General features: G+C 32.3%; 1 protein-coding gene across 3 annotated transcripts in view; it reads right to left on the bottom strand.

Moving 5' to 3' along the window:
- Window positions 1-233: 233 nt before the first annotated feature.
- Window positions 234-13,740, bottom strand: part of LOC103571387 (pseudouridylate synthase RPUSD2) — a 126,126-nt gene continuing 112,619 nt past the window's right edge. For all 3 annotated transcript variants that reach the window (XM_014441502.2, XM_014441500.2, XM_014441501.2), the window contains exons 7-8: window positions 7,378-7,554; window positions 234-5,719 (exon numbers count right to left, since the gene is read on the bottom strand). In XM_014441502.2, coding sequence (XP_014296988.1) covers window positions 4,946-5,719; window positions 7,378-7,554 — 951 coding nt within the window. In that variant the 3' untranslated portion in view covers window positions 234-4,945. The remainder of the gene's footprint in view (window positions 5,720-7,377; window positions 7,555-13,740) is intronic.

Raw genomic sequence — 13,740 nt, 5'->3', positions numbered from 1 at the left:
TCTATATGATGTAATAAATTATTTTGGTTTATAATTTTTTGAATATTTTTAAAACGATAAAAATCAGTCATATACTCTTCGTCGTTCCGGTATTGAGACATTTATCTTATATTTCCCTTATCGCTAATTAAATTCGACTGCAGACGGAACGCTAAGGAAGGATGAAAAATAATAAATACAAAATAACACACTCATGTATATATATATATATATTTAATTTTTTTTTCTTTTTATTGAACGATAGTTACCATTTATTAATTTTGTATACAACAAATTTTACCATTTTGAATACACGAGCATCAAAAACTATGTATTGAATGAAAATTAATCGACAGACTTTGACAAACGTTGATCGTTCGTTATTACATAATATATCGTTATAATGTGCGTGTTCAAATTATGTAGTATGTAATGAAACTGAAGTTGGTGGCCGTAATAAGTAGCGGCTAGCAATTTTTTGCGCGGCCGCTACTTATTACGGCCGCTAGCTTCAGCTTCACGTAGTATGTACAAAAGCATTCGCTTGAATTACAGACAAATCAGTTTTTTATTTTAAATTTCAATTAAAATTGTCTTTTTTGAGTATTTCTTTGAATTTTATAAATAGTGTTTTTAATATATAAATATAGCAGTTATATAATTTGATAAACTCTGTGATTAAGATTTTATCGGTTAATAGTTAGTAAGCGCAAAAACTGTCTTTTATGATAGATTTATTAAGACTATCTTTCACCTTTTTTAATTAACTTTTATATCTATATCTAAAATATTCTCATTCATTCTGTGCAAAATTATGTCACTTATACACATTGCTAATGTTAAGGCCAATTTTGAACACACATTATTGTGTGATAATATATTGTCGATGCTGGTGTGACTTGAAATAACCTTTGAATTTCACCCGTTTGCAATTGATATAAATTAATTAAAATAGATGAATTAAACTTCATTGTAGCATATGGCTAACGATTGTTTCTTTGTGATTTTAATTATATACCATATAAGATATGATCGATGGTTTAAAGCTCTTCCGTTAGTTATAATCAAGAAATCTTGATTAATAAAAATTTATATCTAACACACACTGTCAATTTTTGTAATAATATTGGCCTATAAAAATAGAACTTTCTCTATTTGCAATTTGTCTTAACAAATTCTTATTACTCGAATACCTTTAATATAAATTATATTTGCTGCATACCGTTTAAAGTTGTTATAAAAATGTGTATATGTTTCATGGTTAAAAAAAATCCTGTGGAAGTTTTCTAAATTTGAATGAATGAGATTCCATTAGTATCCAATTTGTGTTATAGTTGTCCCAGTGCTTTATTTTACTTTTACTGTTGTATTCTCCTTCGCCATTGTAATATTATAAAAAAGATATTTTATGAAGCTCATTCCCAAAAAATACGCCACTAACTGACTAAAATCAGCCTCATTAAATTTTATGCTAAAATACAAACCTTTCTGATTGGTCACAAGTGTCATTTTATATATTAAATCATAAAATTTTAGCGAAATCCTTCTTTTATGGCGTCACTTTTAATGGGGTTCCTTTTTGCCAAACTTCTACGTTTGAGAGCAGCATAATAGCGAATTTGATTGAGTGCAAATTTTTAAATGTCAAATTTAAAAAGACGAAAAATTTGTTCTAGAGTGATTTAGAAAAAAAAAAAAACCCAAGAAATTTTCAATTTTACAATCAATTATATGATGTTTTCGATAAATAATATAAATATCAGACTATAATATACATACAGTATATTTGTCAGTTAAATATGTGTTTTGGAGGAGCTACTAGTGTCGCAAGATCATCATATATATTCGATATCAGAGAAATTATAAAATTATACAGAATATGAGTAAGTGATGTACTCCTTTTTGTAAAGGAAAAGCAACTTTTACTTTTCCCAATGATGGAAAACGTCGGGCCCTTTGGGAACAGACTATAAATGTAAATTTTTAGTCTTCGAAATCGTTGAGATTATGTCCTAACCATTTCGCGAAGGATGTTATTGTTGAAAAAAATCAAAGTTATTACACAAGTAAATAAATAGTTGACTTATCTTCTTTTAACTGAGCAACATTCCATGTGAGATATTTATTATTATTTGTATCCATATTGTTAGATAAGTTAAGAAATTATTTTAAACGTTAAATTTTTGCGCGACATTGAATGAGCTGTGATGCTGCCCCCTGGGCCTAGTTTGACAAAAACGGAACCCCATTTAACTATTTCATTAACATGACAAAAATCTCTAGAGTGCACATGCGCATTTAATTAATCAGCTTTCATAACCTTACATATCTCTAATAATTAGTAAGACATTAAACCAAAAGTTGATGTTTTTTATTGCGTTAAGTTTTGAAAAGTAAATAGTCTTAAACAGATCATCCAATTCCATAAAGTATAAACTTTTTTTTTAATATTAATAAAGTAAATTATTTTTCAAACTTTGACTATATGACGCTGACTTTAGACATCTAGCGGCGTTTTTAGTACGTTCATCACACAAACTATTGTACATGTCTAGTGATACTGCGCGCTGAAGAAAAAGTGGTAATACGTCCCATCTTGTGAAAGTAACTATTTCAATATTTACATTTTAACGATTCTCATTCTTCTATGTTAACTTTTCCTATCGGAGGTGGTAAGCATTCTTATCTCAGAAGGCAAAATAAAAAATTTTTTTTTGATATAACAAATATTACTATCTAGATAGTAACTTCCCAATTAAGCAAAGCGATTCACTCAATGATGAATGAGTACTTGTAGAGTATTAAAATTGAATTGTTTTAAATCATTTCTAATCGTTTTGAATCGTTTTTTAATCAGGGCTATTACTATCGGCAATAGTGAATATTGCTATACGAGAAACGAATAATTAACATAGAAGCATGGTAATGATTAACACAGACAGTATGGTAATCATTTCCTATTGCAAGATGGTAATTAATCAAGGGTTATCAAGAATAAGCGCAAAATTCCAAAGCCTCGCTGGGACAACGATATAAAATAATCAATTTAAGATCAAAAGGGTCAATACAACAGAAATAGGCATGTGGTCCATACCAGACAGTGACCAATAAGGATATGAAGCATAGATACCAAGAGTCCGAATGATATAGGATTTTTCACATTATTTGTGTACGCAAAAATAAACCTAGATCATAGTTCTTTTTTTTTGCCACTGGCTGCACAAGTATTCAGAACGTACCGATATTATTATTATTATTACGCGTAAGAACGCACTGGCTGACCTAGCTCATGAATATAAAAATGATTAAATTAACTATAAATAAAACAAATTAATCATTCTAATTTAAATAATAATTTCAAATTCTCATTTGTAACTTATACTGTTAATAAATAATATGTTTAACGATAAGTTATTTTTTTTTTCATCAAGAATGTTTATCGTGATACTGAAATAAATAGGCATTTGACGAGTTTTAAAAATATTTTTGCGATTAAATTTTCATAGAGACAATTTTTGATACTTTTACATGGAAATATTAAAAATAAACTATAAATTAAACTCTTTCGAATTTTTGTTAGCATTAATCTACTTTTTTTAAAAAACAAAATGATTTGCTGCCTAGTAATTTTTATATTATTATTTATTATTATTAAATGTTTTTAACTTTGCAGATTATCTTTTAAACTTGTTGATATTATTGGGTTGGAAACACTTGAAAAGTTTCCACGAATTTTCTAAAACTTTCATTTAATTCAAAGTTTCTCAAAATAATTTTTTTTTAGAGCTGTCCAGTAGCAACAAGAATTCCCGCGTAAATTTAAACGGGTACTTCTTAAAAAATAGCGCGCTTTACTGGCGAAAATCCGATCCCTAAATTGATACCATTCTTTTAACATTACGTTCGGACTCCTGGTATCTATACATCGTGAATAAGGAAAAAAAACAGTCCTTTTAGAGAGTAAGACGCCAAGGATCCACCAGAATTTTCGTTTTGTAATGATAATGCGTAGTAATGGCGTGAGATTAGACTCGTTTTCTAAGGGGGTTAAAACTGACGGCGACTTACTTTCTGTAAAGACTTTAATCGATATGTATTTTACAGTAGGTACATTAATAAGGTTAATAGGGTGAATTAATTACATATTAGAAGATCTGCAATCAAGAAAAATTGTATTTATTCTCATTCATTGTTAATTGGTCCAAAAGAATCATCTCTAAATCTCATTCAATCCGATTGGATTCCATGAAGAAATGATCGATAGCTTTCCATGAATTTTTTTCACACAAGATTTATTCATTATATGTTGAAAAAAAGGATTGAAATGATGACAATATTAATGAAAACTATTCGCGATATAATTCTACTTCGACTTACAAGTTTTAAGCTCCATTTTATAATTTATTTTGGAAGTTTAATTTTATTTCATGTTTTTCACATTTCATCGTAAAAGTCTATGATATAAACTGACAATATTTCTGGTATGAAGCAAAATTAAAATTCATAAAAACGAAATTTATAAAAAATAAATTAAATCTTTATCCAATCAGCAGATATAATTATAAAAGACTTCGAGTTTTTTGTGCTATTCAGACGAAAATTTATTGTATGGCACGCAGGTGATTGGTCTCATAATTTCATGACCAGAAGCTATACTATTAATTTTATTGCGTTTTGTAATTTGATTAACCGAAATTGTTAAATTTTATAGAATTATATATAGTAGATAGTTACGAAAATATTTCACGGTATTGGGTCTAGATGCCCTGGACAACATAAGCACGGCGGAAGATTCTAGGACAAAATGTCCTAGTGACATAATTGAATGTCGTAAAAAAGTATCCATGACATGAAATCCTGAGATGATAATGAATGGAAGGCACGGGATAGCATATAAAAAGAACGTGAAGGTACAGTTATTGGTAAACGATATGAATTTTAAGTTAGGGACAGTGATAGTCATCAACTATTGATCATTATCACCAGTCCAGTCACTCGCCGCCCAAGCGGGAAGTGGAGTTTCGTACTCCCAACCTGGACCACAATAACGCCAAGCATGAAGATACATCACTAAATCTGAAGGTTTAGGATCTCTGTACTTAACCTTGCATTCATAGCAATGAGGATCTACAGTGACTTTGTTATTTGTGTATGTTGAGTCAGGTGGTTCGGAGCCTGTTTGAGTGCCTACCGTAACTTTAAGAGTAGTGACTGGATGTTGTTGCTGCTGTGATGGTTGCTGTTCGTCTGTACTAAAATTAGATGGTGACAAAGAGAAACTTTCTTTATCAGTATTGGGATTTGATACACTGTCTTCGATCTCTAATTTCGGCTTGAAAAGGCTCATTTCAGAATCCCCGTCCATGCCAAGCCAATTTTCAGCGTTGTGAATGTTGATGAGATCTTTAACCAGCTCCTCATCAGTTTTGCCAATATTGCCTCCCCTACCCTTCTCCGGTCCGAAAACAACATGGTTGTACAAAGGATCGTTAACTACTGGATAACCAAGATACTGCAGGTGAACGCGGATTTGATGCATTCTACCTGTTTGAGGCTTGCAAAGAACTACAGATGTCTTGCCGTTGTAACTAAGACGTTTGAAACGAGTAATGCAATCTTTGCCTTTAGCGGATACTTTACACACTCCAATTTTGTAAGAAACTACTTCAATTGATTCAGAGCAAACTATTTCTTCATCTGGAAATTTTCCTTCTACGCGGCATACATATTGTTTATGAACCTGCAACATATAGATTAAATTTTAGAAATCACTATTTTGCATTATTCAACTTCAGAAAAATTTTTGCTTTAATTAAATAAAGAAACAAACAAAAACAATTTTGCTATCAATTTAGCATTTGAGCTCAACAATATGATTTGTAGGGTCAGTATGATTTTTTTCTTTTTTTCAATAATTGCAATAAAAAAAACAATTGCATGTAACAGCATTTTCCACTATCATATCGTTATGCTCGATTTGGTCGTGAATTTTAAAAGCAGATTAGACACTCTTTAAGTGTCCACTCTGATTCTGGCCGCTATGTAAAACTATTTATGTTTAAATACTTTATAAGGTACCCACGGGTAATAAGACCTAAGTGACAGAAATTATATTTAAAATAACCGCCTCCGCTAAAGGCTACTCTAGTAGAAGCGTCTTGCATAGAGATGTTACGACAAATTTATAGTCCCGATACCACGTTCTCTGTCTGCTATATTTCATCATCCGTCATATGCTATTGTAGCGCAGAAGAAATTATAAAAAATAATCTAGTCTTCTGACTCTTAAAAAGGATACCGATAGTTTTAAGTGCTGTTGAGCAAAACAATCTAGTCTTCTGATTCTTAAAAAGTATTGTTGCTAAATTTAAGTGATGATCCATCTCTAATACCAATTTTATTAAGTATAGTTGAAATATTCCAGTTTGTTTAACCCGTAGGCCTTATTACCCTACCGTAGTAAAATAAAGCCTATTCGTACGGTTTTTGTAAAAGTATATTTTTTTGTTTGTTTATGGTAAAAATTACCATTAGTTCATTACATTTTATGGGTAATGAATTGAATACAGATTAATGATACATTTCGATAATTAAATGCAACATTTTCGATTCTATTCAAAATCTCCCTTAGCTAGGCTTTATTACCCACCTGGACCTTATATATTAGTGCGTTGTTTCCCTAATTAGAATATTTTACTTGGTACAAATCATTTGAGACCCAAAAATAATTTTAAAAAAAATCTGTCTATCGGTTGACCCTGCGGGCCAGCTCCAAAACTTCCTGCTGTTTTCGAGCTCCTTGAGCTCGAAAACATTGTTGTGAATGCATTTTCGAGCTATTCGAGCATATGATGTTTAATAAAACGAAGTGTTAATCAGTATGTTAAAAAGTTTATTTAATCTAATACATTTTTCCCGATAAATTTCAAAATTTCGAACTTAACTTGTCAGTCACATTATTACTTAGTTATCTAAATTTCCGACAATAATTTTTTCGATAGCACAGTTGAAATTGAATATTTTTCGCAATAAACAATTTACATTTATTTAAATAACGATAATTTTTTGATCAAAGTAAAAAAATCAAATAAATTACTGTAAGTTTAACTTCAACTTTTAAACCAGTAAATTTATCAAAAAATCATAAGCAACCTTTTTTCTAGAGCGTTTATTTTCTTACAAAAATATGTATCTCTTATCTCTGTATATTAACTTGCTTAGGAGAAAAAAAATTTAATGTCAAACGCGCCAAAACCCCATGTTATTCAAATGGGAAATGTATTGTCTTCGTGGCATGGTTTAATGTGAATATTAGGGGCTTATATAGACCTGATCATTTTTTTTAGGTTATAAACGAAAATTTTGTTTTTAATATTAAGCCGATAATAAATATTAGACCTGTCGATTTCTGATTTGGTGTTCCATTTGTCTCGCTTTCTTCGGAGTACGTCCAAATAATAGAATACCACTCGTTAATCGGTCCAGCCGATGAATAGTTCGTAAATTCTTCAAGTTATACTCCTTTGCCAAAATAAAGACAACGGTATTATGTCGATAACGACCACACGGATGGACCTGTAATTAGAAAAACATTTAGTTAAATTAATAATAATGATAATAATAATTTTAGGAATTAAATATAAAGTTTCACAGGTTAAAGAATCAACTGGACTACTTAAAAGAAGAAACAAATGAGTCTACTATGAAAATAAAGAAAATTTTAAGATATAATAAGAATATTCTATTATCCTCCATTATTTATTTCGAAATTGTTTATACGAATATGTACCCTTTCGTGATAAATTAATTATTTCACAATTATTGTGAGAATAATTTTTAATCAGCTAGTCCCAAAACTCCCCGCTGTTTTTGAGCTTATTGAGCTCCATGAGTTCGAAAAGTGTTGTATTTTTTATCATTTTTTAACCCTTTCCCAAAAGTGTGTATCGAAATGTATCGGTGTGAGCACTACTGGGGTAGCACCAATCAAAGTTCGTTGTTAAAGCTGTGTGAGTAACGATTTAATCGTGTGAGCAGCGGTTTAATCGTAGTGCATGCATGCACCCCCTTCTTCTATTTCTTCTGCCCCTTCTCTTCTCAACAGGCTAGCGGTCTTTCGCTTTAAGACGAAGACGTATGATTCAAATTGAGAGTAGGGACTCAAGGTCAACCAGGAAAGGGTTAATTTCAATGCGACATTTAATGCAGTTTTTTAGTCTCTAACACTAAAAAGACTTGTCAAAATTTGATCAGTTTAGTGATTTTGATTTTATTAAAAAAAAAAAAACAAAACTTTTTGGAAATGAAACTTAATTTCTTAATCTAATTGCTGAATCTAGGAATTGATAATCCGCTTCGAATGCCGTATCAAAGATCCAAATCACTCGGACATTATCTTGGCAATAGTTAGAGTAGTTTTCAGGGAACTCAACATTGAAATCTGTTCGAAATTCGGTTTTCGAAATTTGGGCTGAAACCAACAACTTCCCTTGCTTCGAAAATTTTCAATTCCTTTAGAGAAGAAAAATAAATTAATTTAATTGAACCGAAGCCCATCTCCTTTTTATGGGAGATTGTTTTCTCATCCTACTGGGTATACACGCGCTGCGAAGCCCGTACTTCCTTCCCCAGACAACATCATTAGTCGAAAAATATAATCAAGTGATCAAGGGTGGACGCTAACCAAATGTAAGTTCGAAGAGCTCACCCCCTCCAAATGCAGTGTCTAACCAAAACCACCCCAAGTCCATACCTCTGTGAACTTAACACTTCTTCCGTCTTAGGGAATAAAGACACTCCGGATAAAGTGGGCTTGGAGAAGTCCACCCATGGCACCAGTTCCCTAGACTTGCTAGGAGGCCGTTTTGAAACATAATGATAAGATTTGGCCTCGCTTTGATACCCTACACGTGGTCCTTTCCATTTGTAATCATTCACGTTGCAAATGAGTTATTATCCACTTGTTCCGTCTTTGGTGATTTTCTACTATTTCAAATACTTTATTCTTATAAGACAAGTCAAGGTTGGGTTTGTTTGCTTTCTTAGAAGGAAGTTAAAAATGATTTATACTGAATTAATTTTAATGTTTGATCAATAATATAATAAACGGCAAGGATTCATTGATAGACGCCATCAAGATTTTTCTATCATTTACAGCCAGCTCAGCCTTTTGGTATTGTCAACTGAATAGGCTAACTTATAATGAAACTATCAAAGTCGGGCTTCTTAGTCACTAGGAATAAGTAGTTAAAGGGTAAGAACAATAGATCAAATAACAATTCATTATTAACCTTAATGCCAAACGAATTTACTTGACACTATAATTTAAGTATACTCAATAGTATTATACAGAATCTACTCTCATTAAAATAAAACATATGTCAAACAAGAAAACTAAAGATGCCTGGCCGAGATTATCATTTAACCCTTTAGAGTCAGAGGATCTTGAAACGTCTACGTGTGAGACTAGTGGGGAGAGCAGGAATCGTAGAGCCCCAAGGGCATGTATGAGTGACATGTGAGAGAAGTAGTGTGCCTGTGAGTACCCTTCCACTCGTTTCAATCTCGCGCTGCATTCATCGATAGTGCCGTAGTTAGTATTGTTGACGTAAGAAATAGCTTAGTCTCCGGAAGTAAAGTTAGAAAAATTTTTGAAATTTTATACATTGCTATGTAATTGCAATATTACTTAACTATATTTATATGGTAACTAAATGTTGTTCTTACTTTGAATTTAAGTCCTTTTATATTTATTATTTAATAAATTCAAAATAGAACATCAAATTACTTTTTACTACCCTGTCACATTTGCTTCGCGATCTTTCTTATTCTATCGAGCTCTGCCAAACCGAAGAGTGGGGTTTCAAGGTCAGACTCTAAAAGGGTTAAGATACGGTGTATAATTGACTGAGAATAGAGTTTAAAGTTACTAATAATGAAAAATCCTCAACTGTCGTGCTCAAGTATAGTAAGAATTGTGATCTAATGAAAGCCTTACCTAGTAAGGGCGGCAAAGTAAAACGTGCAATACAGAAAATTCAATTTTCGAATTACATGATACTAAAGATTAATTTACAGGCGCCCTTGCAATTTCGTGGTCATTGTGAAATGACTCTGAATAAATGATAGTATGTTGGAATAGTCCACTTAATTTACTCTTAAGCGTTGTAGGGGGAAATGAACTACTGGATTTTTTTTTATTGATAATATGTAAAAAATTCCGTAGATCACGAAAATAATAATAAGAAAGCTCAATTCGGCCGCGTTTTTTAAATAAATTATAAAATAACAGTAGGGAAACCGAGACACCGTGTATTTGCATTAAAAAACTTCTATCTATTAATGTAAAACCCTATGGTGACTGGTATTAAATTAAAAGGCGATAAATTCTGAACAAGAAATGTCAAAAACCAATCTCCTATGGCTTATTATGTTCGCGAAAAAAATTAATTAAAAAAACAAAATAATTAGTTGTTTACATTTTGTCACGCTGTCGGAACAGAGCTGCAAAAACTGAGCTAGAGGGCGCGTGCAAGCCCGGGCTCAGTGGTTGTCATTTATTGCAATTTGAAATGTTCTCACTATTCTGTGTTATAGACATTATTATTATTTGTTTTATTATTTATCAATTCAATTTCATTTCAAAAAATTAAATTAATAAATAATGAAAAATCTGGGGGTCGGTTGGCCCTGCGGGCCAACCCCAAAACTTCCCGCTGTTTTCGACCTCCAAGAGCTCGAAAATGCTATTACATGCAATTGTTTTTACGATCTTTCCAAACTTTAACAAGTTACCTGTTATGCTGAAGTTTGAAAATTTAAGAATCGAAAATCATTAATGAAGCAGTTTTTAAAAATTAAATTCCTGACTATGTTCAATAAAATAAGTGTATTGAGGCAGAAATCAATGTCAGGGGTCAAAATCAAGATTTAAATGAGTTTTGACTCATGTAAGAAACAATAAAATATGAAATATCCAAGAAAAATATTAAAAACTACGTTTTATCGATTTTTTTGTTGATAATATGATTTAAACTAAAAACCAAGTTCAATGACATTATATGATCGAACGAAACCATAAAAAGGATGAGTTGGTATAATTTCAGACACATTTTAGAAGGTTATATTATGATTTATCCGGAAAAAATAACATAAAATGTTATTTTTTTTTTCAACGCCGATATCTTTCGAACTAATTAATCGATTTTGACTTTTGAGGTGGCAATCGGCGCGTTTTATCGAATTCTAGAGCTGATTAGATTTTGAAGTCGATCGTTCAAGTCACTTCTGGGATATCACTAAAAAACAAAAAAAAAATTTATTTTTTTCGGAATTCACATAAATTTTCGAGTCAAGTGGATTAAATGATCTAAAATTTTCAGGAAAGTCAATGACCAACAAGCTCTTTCGATTGCCGCCTCAATCATCCAAATCGATTCATTAGTTAAAAAGTTACAAAGAGTTCATACATACATACATACATACATACATACATACATACATACATACATACATACATACATACTTTTTTTTTTTTTTTTTTTTTTTTTTGAGAGAGAGGTGGAAAAATTTTCTAAAGACACTGGACATTTTAGAAGAGCTGGAGATGTTGTACCAGTAGTGTGAGATTCTTACTCACTAAAAAACCTTCTCTCTTACTACCTCCAGTTGGAGGTGGTCGGGCTGGAACCGCTCTCGCATTACTTCGGCCCGATCCATTTCTATGTTTTATAACATCGTCTTGCTAATTGTCAGTTGTTTATCAACTCTTCCTCTGTTTTCTTTGATCGAAGTACTGTCTCCGCGAAAAGTGCCACCACATCCCAATTAGTCTTGCTTTCCAGCATGTAGCAGACTACGTTGTTAGGTGTAATTTCAGCACCAACAGCTTCGGATACTACAATGCGCTCTTCTGTCCACCTACTACATTCGAAGAATATGTGTTCTGCGTCATCATTTTTGTTTGTGCAGTAATTGCAGTCCGGTTTTACCTTAATTTTATCTTATACAGATACGCATTAAGCAATCCATGATTAGATAGCATTTGCGTCAAGTAGTAATTTACTTCACCATACTTTCTGTTTACCCAGTTTTTTATAGATGGAATAGTTCTTGCAGTCCATTTTCCAGTCGTCGTCGTACTCCACCTGTGAGTCTAAGCTTCAAGTGTTTGCCGTTTCTCAGCTGCTCGTGTCTCTTGAGTTAACGTTTTCTTTTTACGTCGTTCGTATGTGCGTTTCCTCTCATTAGCTAGTAAATCGATTGGTGGCACCCCAGCAATGACAAGAACAGGTGCTTCTGATACTGTTCGGTAGGCGCATGCCACCCTTAACGCCCCTCTTCGTTTCACAGCTGCCATTTTACGTCTGTACTTTTCCACCGATAGTTTATCAGCCCACAGTTCTGCACCGTAAAGCAGAATGGAATGTGCTGCGCTGAGTAAGATCCGCTTCTTCGAGCTCCGGGGACCAGAAGTGTTCATCATAATTCTTGAAAGGTTTGCGATCACTCGATTGGCCTTTTCAACCACTTTTGAGAAGTGCTCGTTGAATGACAGTTTTTCGTCAAACATAACTCCAAAGTATACATACATCCATACATACATACATACACACACACACACACTCGGAACATTCTGAAAATAGTCGGAATAGCTTCCTAGGACCTCAAAACGTTGACATCTGATGAAAACTCGATTTTTAAAAATCGGGGTGAAACCAATAACTTCCCGAATTTTTGAAAATTTACAATTTTCTCAGCGGGAAGTTAAAAAAATAACTCCAAGCGAATACTATTATTACAATGTTGGTGTAAGAACGAACACAGAATGGTGAGAACATTTTAAATTGCAGTAGATGACAACCACTGAGCCCGGGCTTGCACGCGCCCTCTAGCTCAGTTTTTGCAGCTCTGTTCCGACAGCGTGACAAAATGTAAACAACTAATTATTTTGTTTTTTTAATTAATTTTTTTCGCGAACATAATAAGCCACAGGAGATTGGTTTTTGACATTTCTTGTTCAGAATTTATCGTCTTTTAATTTAATACCAGTCACCATAGGTTTTTACATTAATAGATAGAAGTTTTTTAATGCAAATACACGGTGTCTCGATTTCCCTACTGTTATTTTATAATTTATTTAAAAAACGCGGCCGAATTGAGCTTTCTTATTATTATTTTCGTGATCTACGGAATTTTTTACATATTATCAATAAAAAAAAATCCAGTAGTTCATTTCCTCCTACAACGCTTAAGAGTAAATTAAGTGAGCTAGGAATATTCACATTCCGATTAAACACAGTATGAAGAATAACTATCACGAACATGTCTAATTTTCAGCATTTTTGCATCGATTATTTACTGTAGGTACAATTTTTACCTATAGCAAGCAAGCCACGCTTTTACTGTAAGTAGATATAGTTTTCTTCCTAGAAATACTATTGTTAGGAATTCGCGAAAAAATCAAATTGAATTCACAGCTAATACAGTGCAAATCTCTGAACTGTGAGTTTTGTTGGTGAGTAGAATGACATAAGCAATTAGAGGTTTACAATAAGCAAATATGATTCTGAGAAAGCACTTGAAAATTATGTACTGTTACGAATGGCTTTTCTGAGATCACTTTATCTTACTTTCTTTACCAATAATTTTGAACATATATGTAATACTTCTATATGGTTAGATGGTATGGGAAAGCATGTAGCAACATTATTGTACCGGCTATTTTGATTCTCTGTCTTCTCCAGAACGTTTTGTCCGTCC

Source organism: Microplitis demolitor, chromosome 4 (assembly GCF_026212275.2).
Source record: "Microplitis demolitor isolate Queensland-Clemson2020A chromosome 4, iyMicDemo2.1a, whole genome shotgun sequence".
Taxonomy (NCBI): domain Eukaryota; kingdom Metazoa; phylum Arthropoda; class Insecta; order Hymenoptera; family Braconidae; genus Microplitis; species Microplitis demolitor.
The sequence above is the reverse complement of the archived record's forward strand: the minus strand, read 5'-3'. Positions and strand labels throughout refer to the sequence as shown.